The 14,600-nt window shown below is 36.1% G+C and overlaps 1 protein-coding gene across 1 annotated transcript in view; it reads right to left on the bottom strand.

Moving 5' to 3' along the window:
* The window catches only part of LOC107680915 (trafficking protein particle complex subunit 11-like), a 23,539-nt gene extending 9,976 nt beyond the window's left edge, over nt 1-13,563 (bottom strand). Inside the window, exons 1-24 of the mRNA XM_016476995.1 lie at nt 13,457-13,563; nt 12,894-13,117; nt 12,582-12,751; nt 11,950-12,020; nt 11,750-11,864; nt 11,154-11,253; nt 10,767-10,840; nt 10,590-10,686; nt 10,052-10,185; nt 9,347-9,494; nt 9,164-9,257; nt 7,771-7,850; nt 7,543-7,621; nt 7,375-7,429; nt 7,094-7,239; nt 6,949-7,010; nt 6,670-6,802; nt 5,821-5,951; nt 5,590-5,745; nt 5,298-5,485; nt 4,808-4,956; nt 3,951-4,072; nt 3,726-3,845; nt 3,474-3,539 (exon numbers count right to left, since the gene is read on the bottom strand). Of these exons, the coding sequence (XP_016332481.1) occupies nt 3,474-3,539; nt 3,726-3,845; nt 3,951-4,072; nt 4,808-4,956; nt 5,298-5,485; nt 5,590-5,745; nt 5,821-5,951; nt 6,670-6,802; nt 6,949-7,010; nt 7,094-7,239; nt 7,375-7,429; nt 7,543-7,621; nt 7,771-7,850; nt 9,164-9,257; nt 9,347-9,494; nt 10,052-10,185; nt 10,590-10,686; nt 10,767-10,840; nt 11,154-11,253; nt 11,750-11,864; nt 11,950-12,020; nt 12,582-12,751; nt 12,894-13,097 (2,694 nt within the window). The 5' untranslated portion in view covers nt 13,098-13,117; nt 13,457-13,563. The remainder of the gene's footprint in view (nt 1-3,473; nt 3,540-3,725; nt 3,846-3,950; nt 4,073-4,807; nt 4,957-5,297; nt 5,486-5,589; nt 5,746-5,820; nt 5,952-6,669; nt 6,803-6,948; nt 7,011-7,093; nt 7,240-7,374; nt 7,430-7,542; nt 7,622-7,770; nt 7,851-9,163; nt 9,258-9,346; nt 9,495-10,051; nt 10,186-10,589; nt 10,687-10,766; nt 10,841-11,153; nt 11,254-11,749; nt 11,865-11,949; nt 12,021-12,581; nt 12,752-12,893; nt 13,118-13,456) is intronic.
* Nucleotides 13,564-14,600: the final 1,037 nt, after the last annotated feature.

Here is a 14,600-nt window from a genome sequence, read left to right as displayed (position 1 = left end):
CACATGGCTGTTATACTGATGATTTCCCTGGTTAAAACCGCTTATAGGCACAGAAATGATGCGTGATTGTAAGTTGTACTTTATTTTTCTACATCCTCTGATGTACATTCATGTTATACATGTTATGTATTAAAGTGAAGAAATGTTCATTTAACTCGTGCTCCGTGCTGCTGTTGCCTGAGGCAGATAATGCAATCTATCCCAGACTACAATTCAGTTGTGCCCCTACTAAATTATATGTCCTTGAAGTGAAGGCATTTTTTATGAACAAATTTGGAAAAAATAAAAGTTTCCAAAGTCTAATAATAATAATAATAATAATAATAATAATAATAATATTACATTATGAACATTTTATTACAATAATAATGTAATACTTATTACATTATGTGCAGTTTTTACATTATGTGCAGATATTACATTATGAGTTGCTACACGCCCCATTCCGCCCCCTTTTCCAGCGCTGTGCTTTCGTTCCTCCATATAAGCCCAATTGCACGTGCAAATCAGTACAATCATGCAAATGTGACTTTTGCAAAATGGGACGTGCTTGATTTATAGAAGTATATTTATTCATGTTTTTAAAAGCATGAAAGAGAACTTGCGCTGCACCTCAGGAAGATATATGCGCTCAGAGACGGAACAGAACACAGACATGTAAAGTCATCTTTTAGCTCAAGGTGCATGCCTAAACGGTCAAATACACGCAAAAATGTGTCAAAATGCAGCGCTTAGTGATTATTCATGTATACCTTCGTCGGTCATGTAATAAATTAATGTAAATATTTGAGAATGAAAATACCATAGACTGTATAAAAACATGGACGCAGTGTCCGTGACGTCAGCTGCTGTCACCACCGTCGAGCTAGGTGGGCGTGGTTTCAGCAACCAGCTCCACCCACGTCCCGCCTCTTAGCCCATTCGATTATCCAAGAGTGACGCGCTGCCAAGATGGCGGTGGTTGGCTCCGCCCACTTTAGGCTGTGACAAATTATAATGTAATCACAGTTCATATATTCTACACAAATGTATAGGCCTAATTTATTTATAATTTGGCGATATGATTAGACGGTTTTATCTTCCTGAGGTAAATGTCACGTAACTAACACATTCTTCACAGGCTGCTATACTGATGATTTCCCTGGTTAAAACCACTTATAGGCACAGAAATTATGCGTGATTGTAAGTTGTACTTTATTTTTCTACATCCTCTGATGTACATTCATGTTATACATGTTATGTATTAAAGTGAAGAAATGTTCATTTAACTCGTGCTCCGTGCTGCTGTTGCCTGAGGCAGATAGCGTGATCTATCCCAGACTACATTAGACTTTGGAAACTTTTATTTTAATTTTTTTCCAAATTTGTTCATAAAAATTCCTTCAATTCAAGGACATAGAATTTAGTAGGGGCGCAACTGAATTGTTCCTAGCAATAATTTTGATCAAACAAATAAAATATATTTTATGTAGGCTAATTACTGTCATTGTCATCATACCACGGACATTACCTGAGAAGATAGTGTAAATACTTCAGCAAACTGCGCTCTTTCAAGGACGTGCATTTAATGCATGGCCAAAGTAAGAGCATCATCTAAGTGTTTAGAACACACAAAGTAGGATTGCCAACTGTTCCCATCTTTAAGTAACATTCCATATAAAATCCATATGGAAAGCAGTTTATCGTGTCACACCCAGTTTAGGGAGCTAAACACTCTCACACACAAAAAAAAACAAGAGCACCCTTAGTTGAAGCTGTAATAATAACATATTTGGCAAACTCTTCTGTGCATATTTGCATTTCCACTCTGGAGAGCATCAGATGTTTCTATTTACAATGTTTGCAGTATTGAGCAGTGTAGCCAATCACAGACACATCCGTTGAACCGATGAACTGAGATGAGTGACCGGCTCAGTGCATTTGAAATTATAAAGGGAGCACACTTTGCACGTATTCTAGGCTATCTGTAATGCATTCAGAATTTTAATAAAAGTTTTTTTTTCTTGATGCTAAGAGGAACAATGTCCCCTCAATAAAGCTATAGTTAGCTATAGTTCAGTTATTCTATATGAATGCTAAAATGAATCTCAGACGAATCACTCCCGGATAATCGAAAATTGGCAAAGAGGTGGGAGCTGGTTGCTGAAACCACGCCCACCTAGCTCGACAGCGCTAAATCCACCTGTCACTCAAGTGGCTGCGCCCTTAATTATGTAATAAAGCTATAGTTAGCTATAGTTCAGTTATTCTATATGAATGCTAAAATGAATCTCAGACGTGAACATATTTGCTTTGCTTAAGCCATTCATGTACAAATTAATTCTTAAAAGAAATGTATATTTCCTTTTAGAATTAATTTGTTTGTGTAAAGACACACACCAATACAAACACAAATAAGTTAATTCTAAAAGGAAATAAATATTAAAAATAATATATATAAAGCCTAAGTGTCTTCGTCTTATGTATATATAATAAGTATTGTACCATGATGATGATGATAATAATAATAATAATAATAATAATAATAGCAAATGCATGAATATTTAAATTTGGTGCATTTCATAGGTAGTTTAAACCAATGTTTTTATGTTTAAAAAGCCTATTACAATTATGACAACATGACTATATTTTTGGTGAGTTTATAATGTAATAAATTTATCATAATGTAATAACTGTTATTACATTATGAGCTCAAGAATTTATTACACTCCCTTTTGCAGCCAGCCTCTAGCAGCCAGTTGATGAATTACAGTTTAAGTCACTTCCGTGTTGGCTACACGAGAGAGAGCGGGAGGTTGCCGCTTGGAAAATACGCGTGTAACGGTAAATTGGATCCGTGTGGCTCTTAAAGTGACAGCGGGCTATTTTCCTGCTGCGACTGTGTGCTTAATATTAATCAAACAACAAAAGACAATTTCAAAATCACACACTGCTCTTGAGTGAAGGACTTTTGTAGCTTTAATAAAAAACAAAATATGTTAATTCTTACAGTGAAGACTATGCTGTTTTATTTTACATTTGATTATTCATTTCTGTAGTAGGCTGTAAACTGCTTGAGACTTGCATAAAAAAAACATTAAAGCACAGTTTGTTTCATTTGTATCTTTTTATTCTATCGTATTTGTCCTTTGCTTTTTTATTACTGACAGTTTAATTATTTTCAATAATTTTGAGGACTTTTTGTTTGTTTGTTTGAAATTCCGCTGGTCTCTACCATGTAGATGTCATAGCAACCTTATTTACAGGAAATATATATTTGATATGTATCACTATCTTTAAATAAATAACTCATATAATGTTTTGGTCATATGGCCCCTTCATAATCGTGTTAAATAATCGTGATTACAATATTGGCCAAAATAATCGTGATTATGATTTGTGCCATAATCACGCAGCCCTACTAAAAAGTATTAAACTTGTTACCCAGCTACCATTAATGTATCACTCAAGTGTACAGGGAGGGCAGCTCTTACCTTACTGGACACAAACTTCATAGCCACTTCAAAAGGAACAACCGTTTCTAATGTAACAGTTTCATCCTGCAGGTGAAGAACAAACACAATACAAATCTGTGAATGAAACTGAACACTGGTGTAAAGATTATGCCTCAAGAAACTGGGTTAGGGGTGAAGTTTATGTCTGGCTCTGACAATCTTTACAAAATCTTTCCTTTTTAACAAGCAATTGTATGGGTTTTGATGACAGGGTGTTAGGATTCTGCATACTTTGTGACATTTGCAATTGATGTCCTTGCCCTCGACCGTGGCACTCACAGAATAGGCCACGTGAAACAGTAATATTCTGGATCCAGTGCTCATGCAGTGGATATACAGGGGCTTCACAATCTGACACACAAGAAAACATGTACACAACATTATACAGAAGTCAAGCTCAGCTGACGATCAGTTTTAATCAACTGAATCTGTTAAATCAGTGAAAAGAAGGAGTACCTTCTGTCCAGGTTGCAGATCTCCGAGGGAAATGTCAGGAAGCAGGGCAGGGTGAGAATCATCACACACCTCAGAGCCGTTTACTGTGATTTGGGTTGACTGTGTGAGACTGGCATCCTGACCTAATTGAAACAATAGTAATATACAATAAACTCACAAGTACATTAACGTTTAAAAGTTTGGGGTTGGTAAGATTTTTTTTTTTAAAGAAATTAATACTTTTATTCAACAAGGACACATTAAATTGTTAAAAACTGACAGCCAAGACAAGATCTGTGTGTCAAATAAATGCTGTTTTTCTTTCTATTCATCAAATAATCCTGAAAAACACATATTGTGGTTTGCACAATAACAATATTCAACATTGATAATAATAGAAATGTTTCTTAAGCAGCAAATCAGCATATTAGAATGATTTCTAAAGGATCATGTGACACTGAAGACTGAAGTAATGATGCTGAAAATTCATGACGTGAATAAATCACATTTTAAAATAGAAAACCGTTATTTTAAACTGAAATAATATTTCACATTATTACTATTATCAAATGATCGCAGCCCTGTTGAGCATAAAAGACCAACCCCAAACTTTTGAAAGGTAGGACTCACACTCAAGCCTTAGTATTTCTGCACAGTTTACAAAATATACTGGTCCGGGTTAATTCATATTTGAGTTACTGTTTGTTAGGGATGTGTTATGGGCATGAATGATACCTCAAATCATGTGCTTTGAGAGGCATGCTATTACTTTTGTAATCAGACTTGATTTCCTTTTCTTTTAGTTTCACTAAAATGTAAAAACCACTTACTAAAACAAAGTAAGAATTTTGTTCCAGACAACACAGTAAGTACTGTACCTGGTTTGAGGCCTGCAGTAAGTTTGATGTCTTTGGCCACAGTGTCCTCTTCTGACTGGATGGTAACAATCATACAGTACATCTCATTGGTCAGTGCTGGAGGCTCATGAGTCAGCTGTACAGAGATTTTAGGCACTCTGGAGATGATCCTAAAAGGGCATGATGGGAAGGAAAACATTGCCGTTTTATGTTTATAATTTTGAAATCCAAAAGGGGTGCTTCTAGGAATGTGTATTACTAAATATCACTAAATATTTCTGTACTGACAGTGACATTACATTTTTTTCTAGTTTTTAAAATAAATATATATACTGTAAATATATATATATATATATATAGAGAGAGAGAGAGAGAGACGAGAGATACCACCCCCCCCAACATGATTGTAAAGCGCTTTGGGTGTACAGCAATACCCAATAAAGCACTATATAAATGCATCATTCATTCATTCATTCATTCATATATATATATATATATTTTTTAAACTTACATAGTGCTTGACTGTATAGTAACTGTGTCCCAATCCAACTGCTGCTCTGGGAGGCGTGTCCTCCTCTTAAAGGAGCGGGATGCCTGCAGAGTCTCATGGGAAGAGGCAGCATCCCCCCAGCCACCCCGCCAGTTCAGATAGACGTAGCGGCCCATCTCTCTGCCTAACATGAGTCCCACACTTGTGATCTGAAAGATAAATACAGACAAAAATGAAACAAAACATACTATGCGAGTAGTTATGTAACCACTAAATCTGATGAAATTAAAATGAATGAAAATATATATTTCACCTCAATCTTCTTTCCAACATCTTCCGTTTTGGCTACAAATTTGAAGCAGTATTTACGGGTTTTGCCGGGGACGAGACACATGTTCTCCTGGGTGGAGGTTTCTAGAATATCCTTCTCTTTAGAGGTGTCCTCCAGCAAACAGTACTGGTTATACTCCTGCAATTCAAACACAGTCATTGAGAACAAAGCCAAATGTCATGGAGTTGTGTGTGTGTGTTAGGTGTGCTGTACCTGGTTGCTGAGGCTGACACACAGTTTTGAGAAGCGCACAGGATGTGGGCAGTCAGCTCTCACATAGACGTGCAGCTGGACAGGCTCATCTATGTGGAAACTAGGGTACAGGAACTTGGCTTTGCACTGAACTGAGAGGAGGACATGAAAATAAACATACATATCATTATATTTTGTACCATAAAGTAAACCAGCATGAAGACCACAACAAAGATACATCTATAATATATATGTTATCATTCAAAAGTTTGGGGTCAGTAAGATTTACTAATAAAGAAATTCATACTTTTATTCAGTAAGGATGCATTACATTGATGAAAATTGACAGTAAAAACATTTGTTACTTACAAAAGAATTTTATTTGAAATAAATGAACTTGCTGTTCATCAAAGGATCACAATATTACTGTTTTACTGTGTTTTTGTCAAATAAATGCAGCCTTGATGAGCATAAGAGACATCTTTCAAAACATATACAAAAATACATCCCTACGGCACAATCTTACTGCTGATTCAATTATTGCTCCTAGTCTAGTTCTTTATCAGACCCTTTTGACTAAGACAAAACAACAAACAGAATTAAATCCCATTCAGTCACAAGAACCATCACTGATGTCAAACCTGTTCTAAATGTTTGCCTTTATGTTCAATGGAAAAAAATAAATTATACAGGTTTGAACGACATGAGGGTACGTAAATGTTAATTTTATTTTATTTTATTTTAATTTTTGGGTGAACTATATCTTTAAATGTAGGGATTATGGATAGAAATGCAGTTATGCAGGTCTCAAATCGATGATTATGTTCGATCAGCCCAAGGCTGGACAGTGAATATTCTTTGAGTCCTCACCAAAGGGCACATAGTCCTGGACCTCAATGGTGAACTCATTATTGCCAGCCAGAGAGATGCGGTCACTCCACAGAGACTGAGCCGTCTTCACAGAGGTCAGGTCACAGTCCGGTTCAGGCTGTGGGACTTCATTCTGACAATCACAAAAGAAAATGTCAACTTCATGAACACTACACCGCAATCTACAGCAGAACTTACAGAATATTAAATATGAAATACATAAATATGATTTCTTTCAGCTGTATCACTCAGCTCTGTGAGCTATATTTCCACACGTACCATGAGCACTTTAATTAGATTCTTCTCAATCCTGGACTTCTGCTCTTCATGGAGGATAGAGGCTAAAACACACAAATAAACACCTGTTAATGCATTAACTTTTAATTGAGGTGAAGTTGAGAGTCAGTACATGGTGTTCACGAACCTCTGCCCATGAGCTCCATCGAGTAGGTGATGTAGTCTTTCACTTGACCCATGAGGTAGGAGCACTTCAAAGCCGTGCACAGAATAGATGTCAGTAGAGACCACCAGCGCTCCGTACGGTAGTCACACATCACATAATCCAACAGTCTGGGGAGTCAGAATACAACAGTTATACACACTAAACAGTTATAAACTCATATTAGGAATACAGCTGCGAGCCACTGACACAAGCAGAGCTCAATTTATATAGGTCAAACTTACAGTATACTGAATTTAACTCACTTTAATGCTTTGGTGTAGTCTTTTGCATGATAATATTCCTCTCCCATCTGAACCACTGCGGAGGGAGACAGAAAAAAAAGAAAAAGCAAAAATTTTATTAATTTACTATGCAATTAAATAAAGAACTGAAAATCTGGCTGATGAATGTGCGCGTGTTTTTGGACTAACTGAGATGGCTCTTCATTCGTGGACATTTGTACTTCTTAAACTGGGCGACAGCGTTACTGAGGAGAGCAATGACCAACTCCTGACATCAGAAACACACGCATACAACCATTAGGAGAGAAAATATGTTTTGGTCCTTAAACAAGACCCTTAATTTCAATTTCACAAATGAACCTGAACTTATAATGGAATAACAGGCATTTAAGAAAATGCAGATATATAAAGTCCTACCGAATGAAGCACGTCTCTCTCTTTAACTTGAAGAGCAAGGATGCCTTGTTTCTCCTTCTCAGAATCAGGAGGATCTATGCCTGAGGGTTAAAGGTCACTGGGTCAAAGACTTCACAACACCTGGGTAAGCTTTATATGTATACATGATGGAAACAACTCATGCCATTTTACTGTATTTTTAATCTCATTACTATGTTTTATGTAATTTGACACACAAGAACTATTTGTGTGAACAAAAACATGCCAGGTTAAAAAAAAAAAAAAATCACATTTCAAAAACGATACTTTGAATAAAGAAAAAGCCTATTTTAAGGAAATTGCAAAAGTGACTTTTAATTGCCTTGGAAAAAATCTAATCAGTACATTTTTGCAGTATAACAATGTAAAATGCTACATTACTTTTCTCTCATGTGCACATATTGAATATGGTTCTAAAAATGACATGTATTATTGTTGTTGGTGGGCAAGTAAAAACACAACTTTTTCACATTACAATAATGTGAATTAGATTTTTTTTTAATCTGCATTACAATAACAAGGACTAAGTCAATGTGCTTAACTGTCATGAAATTATTAATAAGAATCATTTAATAATATAATCAATCAATTAATAATATATAATAAAACACAATACAACAATGTAATAAAATAATATTTCTTATTTGCTTCATTGGATTTTGGGGTGAAACATGGCATGTTCTGGACAGGATTCTTAAAGTGCCCCTATTATGGATTTTTGAAAATTACCTTTCATGCAGTGTGTAACACAGCTCTAAGTGAATGAAAACATCCTGCAAAGTATTCAATCTTAAAGTTATTGTCTCTCAAAAGAAATAGTCGACTCTGAATCATTGAAAGGAGTCGTTTTTAAAACAAATCCCAAGCCGTTTTGTGTTGACGTCAACATGAAACATTAGCATATTGCCCGCCCACTTGTTGGTCTTTTCGAGTTGGTCTGAATGAAAATGCAAATTCATTCTTTGCCACTAGGTGCCGTTTTAGTAGCGGTAAAATAGCGGTTTCCCCGGTAACACTGTACACAAAGCAGCACTGCGCTCACAAACGCTGCTTTATCAGGCATTACAGGCATGATGAAACGAAAATGAGACCAATCGGACCAATCACTGCAGATTAGCGTCACGCAAAGGAGGGGTTTGAAAAAATGAAACGTTGATCGAATCGTTTGGGAGTCGTTGAGCAAGTAAGGTAAAAAATAAATGCATATTATAAGACAATGAAAGTGTTTTTTGACCTTGCATGCATGTCAACCTGTTGTTGGGGACTACCAAAACCAAAATATGAACCTTTCATAACCCATAATAGGGGCACTTTATGATCCACCCAAAGATACAGATTCAGATAAGGTTATAGTGCTTCTTAAGCTATTACTCACTCTGATGTCCCTGTCTCCAAGGTCTCTGTCCATAAAAGTCTAGAGCTCCGGAGGGTGTCTCTAATGGATCGGGTGCAGGGTAAACCACACCTGGCTAGAACAGGAACAATGGGAGATTTTACAACACAAACTAAAATAAATGTAGATAACATTAATGATGCATTGCACTGTGGGTAGCAGTACCTCATGACTACAGAGCTGCCCTGCTTGCTGCTTGCGCTCCTGTGCATAATAAGCAGCCTGTTGATAGTAGAACCCTGGGTTCTGCGTCTGAATAGCAGTGAGGCCCAGTTTAATGGCTTCATCAAACAGATCACCAAACGACTGAAACCTACAGAAACAGAAGGAACAAGCAAGTGAGTGCATGTATAAAATCAAGACCACAGGTCACCATCAGTAGAATCATTTATCAAAAAACAATATAATTCTAAACTTTGCTTGTTTCTCTAAATGTGTAAGTTAAGTATTAGGTTTGTTGAGCAACATGCACAGAAAACATTACGCAATGAGACAGTTGGTTTTCTGGTTTAGTTTTTCTTACCTTGTTATATAAATGTTATACCTTAATAATGTCTGTTACAGTTTAGACCATTATAATAATTACTCAACACGAACATTTTCTGAAGAAAATGTGAGTGGTGCTTGCCATAGCAAATGGGTGATTGCAAGAGAGAGCTGAGATAAGGCTTGTTCTACAGTGCTCTAAATGGTTGCTAGGGCTTGGCTATATAGTTGCCAGTGTGATATTTAAAGCTTTTCCATTCTGACTGAAAATAGCCCACTCCCTTAACTCTACACTCTTCTGATCCAGAGATCTCTCACTCTTTTTAAATGGAACTCCAAGAATATGAAATAAATATTTGTGGATATTGCAGGGCTGAATCTTACTGTTTGGACATCCAGGCGGTGTGTTCAAATGCCAGCTCAGCGCTGCCGATCTTCTTCTTGCACAGGTCGATGTGTTTGCGGAACTGAGCAATGGCGTCCAGGGGGGTGTTATGCTGAAAGCACAGTCTGCAGATCTGCGAGAGAAGATCAATGTTAGACACCCGATAAAGAGATACACTCTGAACAATCAAAATGCACTCTGAAAATGCAACTGAACGTGACGGTGCTGTTTAAAAGAGAACAGGAAATGATCTCTGGCCAGTTTCCTGTGTTGTGTTTACAGCTGTTTAGATGACACCTCATACTGGCTGTGTCTCAAAAACTAGGGTTAATATTAACTAAAACCATAAAAAACATTTTTCATTACCTGAAATAAAATAAAACATAAAAATATGAAAATTTTATTTCAGCTTGTTGCCAAAATATTGTCAATGACACAATGATTATAAAGATGAACAATATACTAGAATAATACTGCCCAAAACAATATGCAAGCACCATCCACACTTTCTTCAGAACATCTAAAAATGTAGTTCACCTTGTAGTTGATGAATCCAGCCATGGTTTTGATTTCAAGCATGTTGGTTTCATGAGCTCTGAGTTCATGAACGAGGCTATAAGCAGTCCTGTAATATCTGCAAGACAGCACATGAAATGTGTGTGGGTCCTTATAAATAAATTCAGCAATGTAAAAATTCCTGTTAACAGCACTTACTTGAGGGCGTTCTGGGTGTCCTGCTTTAGTTCACTGAAGAAGCCCATTTTAAACTGGTGCCTGACAAACAGCAACTAGAATTCAAAGCATTCAAACGTTATTATGGTGCAAGCTGGGCTTTTTCACACTTAACAGTTGACTAATAAACAAAGAGCCACAATAAAAAATAACAATGAGGCAACTGCATGCCATTTTCTTCAAGTAGGCTATGCATTCAAAAGAAGCTGAGAACTGTGTTCCTGAATTAATTTCTTTAAATTTCCTGCTTTTCACACTGGATGTAATGCCTCGTTTTGAGTGTTAGGAACTTCACACGCTTGCACAAAGATTAAAAGGTCATTTTGAAGAAATTCAGGTTTTATTCATTGCATTTGGGCTCCTGGTTACCTGGTGTGTAGTTTTATTGAGGAACTCCTTGTGAGATTTCACTCTCCTGATCTCATTATAATAGTAGGTCTGTGCATGTTCGTAGAATGCATTTTCCAACCTGCAGGCATGCAAATACAAAACTGTAAGGTGTGAAGATGCAAGTCAGTCACTTTCTGTCATGTAATCTAGAAAAAAACTTTTTTTAACGTAAAAGAGCAGTGCGGCCATTTGTAACTTGAGCGTGTGAGGCTCTGGTGTCACCTGCTTCAAGTTCTCTGTTATGCTGCTTGATATCGCAAACTTAAATATTTCATAACATTTTATTTTAAATTATCATCGTATTTATAAACACGCTGCTTTGTAGTGCAAATTGTTTTACTGTTCACAGCACTTTGTTATTCTTCTAGTTATTTAGCTGTCCCAGGAAATTAATCAGAAGTCTCACACATTCACAGAAAACAGCTTACATCCATGTTGCAAAATAAAAGCAAACATTAAGTAAATATTAAATAAATATTAGTTCTGCATATTTGTTATTGGATACCACATACAAAGACAGATCTGATTGGGTCATTCAGGCATAATGAACACACTCTACATCTAGAGACTCTAACCTAATGATGTATCCCACCAGGTGGTCAGTATGGGGCAGGACAAACAGGGATTTCCCAGACAGGTCACAGGCACCACATAGAGCAGAAGCCCTCTCAGATGCCACCAGATCTTCACCTGAGACACAATCACATCTTCACCCATCAACATCTACACCCATCATACTGAAGTTCCTGAAACATGGATTTCAGTTTTGTGATACCTGGTGGGAGAGGAGTTTTCTTCTGTATCAAAACAACTGCGACTTTCGTGTTTCTTCCTTGTAAACTTGTTCTGTGAGAAATAAATATATCTCAGAGCAGCAAACAACAAACTAAAATAAAAAACCTGTTAGGATGTGTCCTAGTATCTATTCAGTCAGGAGTTTTGGATTCTGTCACAAAATTAAATAATGCATTTCTATCTTCCTGTTTTAATTAAACATTATTAACATACTATTATAGTATTTATTAATAATTTGAATTAGCTTTTATTTTTATATTTTCAATTTTAGTTTTAGTAACTTTTATATGTGCTTGTTATTTATATTAGTTTTTGTCTTTTTAAAAATATTTCTATTTAAATTTAATTTATTTTTTATTTTATGAATAATATTTTTATTTTCTTTCATTTTTATTTTCCATTTTCTTTTATTTCAGTTTACTAAGAGCTACTTTGAGTCATTTTAGTCCTTCAAATTATTTGTTTGACTTAAAAAAAAAAAAATGTAAGTTTAGGTTTTTCATCTATTGTTAATATATTATATATCAGCTTTATTTCAATAACCAATAACTATTTTTAATAGTTTAATAACACTACCAAATCAAGAATTGTGACCTTTTCATAAAACTATACCTGACAATTTCCACTTTGGTTGCACATTCTGATTGCTTTTCTTTCCATTGTGGATCGTCCCAGTCCAGCTCATAAAACAGTACAACCAGTGCAGGCACCAGGTTGAGGTGTTTATTCATCCAGCCCGTCTTCAGTATCCCTTTAGGAATGTACCACTCATACGATGTTCTCTAACAAAAAAAAGAAAGCGTGTTAGCAAACTAACACAGTCACACAACAGCCCATTAGTATCCAGAGTTAAAATAATGTTTTATAAGGAGCATAAAGCATTTTTTAATATCTTTAGAAGGTTTCACAGCTCTTTTGTTTCACCTTGGTTCTGCACTTTGGATACTCGTGGTCTCCTAGCAGAACTTTGAAAGAGATGGGCACTCTGTCTGCCCGCCGGTTGGCACAGAAGGCATCCCATATGGCTCTGTGGATGGCATTATAAACTACGTCCAGTCCTGTCAGTGCTACAAAGGCCATGGGCCTGCAGCACAGCTCTGGAGGAAGATCCCATTGAGCTGGACTCATGATGCCGGCAAACAGACCACCTGACCAGAATAAAAGCAACAAAAAATCAACTCAATATAGACTGAACTGAACCACAATCAGGGGGCAATACAGCATGCAATCCTAGGACATTTCTTTCATTTGATATGGGTTGTACATTGGAGAGAGATGAGCGTGGTTTATGTTCAATGATCCTGCAGACAGTGGCTTGAACAACAGAAAACTCGAGATACGAAGACAGAAGCTCAACGACATACCCGTGACAGCTGATGCTAAAGCTAACGCTCAGTAATAGCCTGTTAAACAGCATTATTATGCCCAGCGCTGTCACTTATGACAGGTAACGTTAAATATTAGTCTATGAGCCGGGAGGTATTTACCTTTAGTTTCAAGTAGTGTTTTGCTCGGTTTTCAGCAGGCTGGCCTACATTTATGTACCGCTCTTGTTTATAATTCAAACCCCACCTTCACCATGACATATGACTGCTTCTTCTTTCGGCGGCTTTTCACATTGTTTTACAGGAGACGCGTCTCTTTACCGCCACCTGCTGGACTCATCCTGCGCTTACAGCTGCGCTTAAAGCCCCTTCACATAAATTCCAAACTGCACACTATAGTATACTCTTTCTATTTTTAGCATATCTTTTTATGGCAAAAATAGTAAGAGTAGTATGCTACTACGCGGTTTCGAAATCATCATATGACAGAAAAGCCTTTAGAAACTTGCAGGTGACACTTCTTGATGAGGGATACATTTTTTAATGTGTGTTTGTTTAATGAGGTTGTTTTTAACCATCAAGTATTAAAGAGTTAAAATGCAGTAATGTAGAGCTGTTGAAATAGTTATTGTCATATCTACGGATTCATTGATAGATATTGATTTCTTATCACAAATCCAAAAAAGCAGCCACTATACTATAGCATTACAGTAGAGTACCAATACACTGCCATTTTATTCATTTTTGTTTATATACTACTACTACTACTAATTACATAACAACAACAACAACAATAATAAACAATAATCTATTTAAACCCCCTTTATCTAGAAAAAAAAAACAGTTTTGGTATAAATTACAAAGATATATAGAATAAATATAAACTTTATGTATGTATGTATTATTAATATGCATGAAACTGGAGCACTACTACCATTTATTTTTCATTTTCTTTTTTTCTTTTTAAACAAGAACAACAACAACAATAATAATATATTTTTATCATCTTTATTGAAAAAAAAAATCCTTCAAAGAGTTTTATGTTCCCAATGATTTCTTAGCGAATGCATGGAATGTAAAATCACAGAAAATGCAGAACATGTATTGTTACATTGTATGAAGTATAGGGAAGAGAGGATTAGATTAAACCAAAAGATAAATCAGACAGGAAGAAAATGGAACCTTGAGGGTGTTTTGGGAACAACAGGAGAAGGGGTTAAAAATGCACAGGATGCTGTTGTGGAATATCTGAAGGATACAGGGGTATATTATAGGATTTAGATAGTAGTGCTATAATATATATATA

The sequence above is a fragment of the Sinocyclocheilus anshuiensis genome, unplaced genomic scaffold (assembly GCF_001515605.1).
Source record: "Sinocyclocheilus anshuiensis isolate Anshui unplaced genomic scaffold, SAMN03320099.WGS_v1.1 scaffold1462, whole genome shotgun sequence".
Lineage (NCBI taxonomy): Eukaryota > Metazoa > Chordata > Actinopteri > Cypriniformes > Cyprinidae > Sinocyclocheilus > Sinocyclocheilus anshuiensis.
Note: the sequence above shows the minus strand (reverse complement) of the source record. Positions and strands in the feature narration are given on the sequence as shown.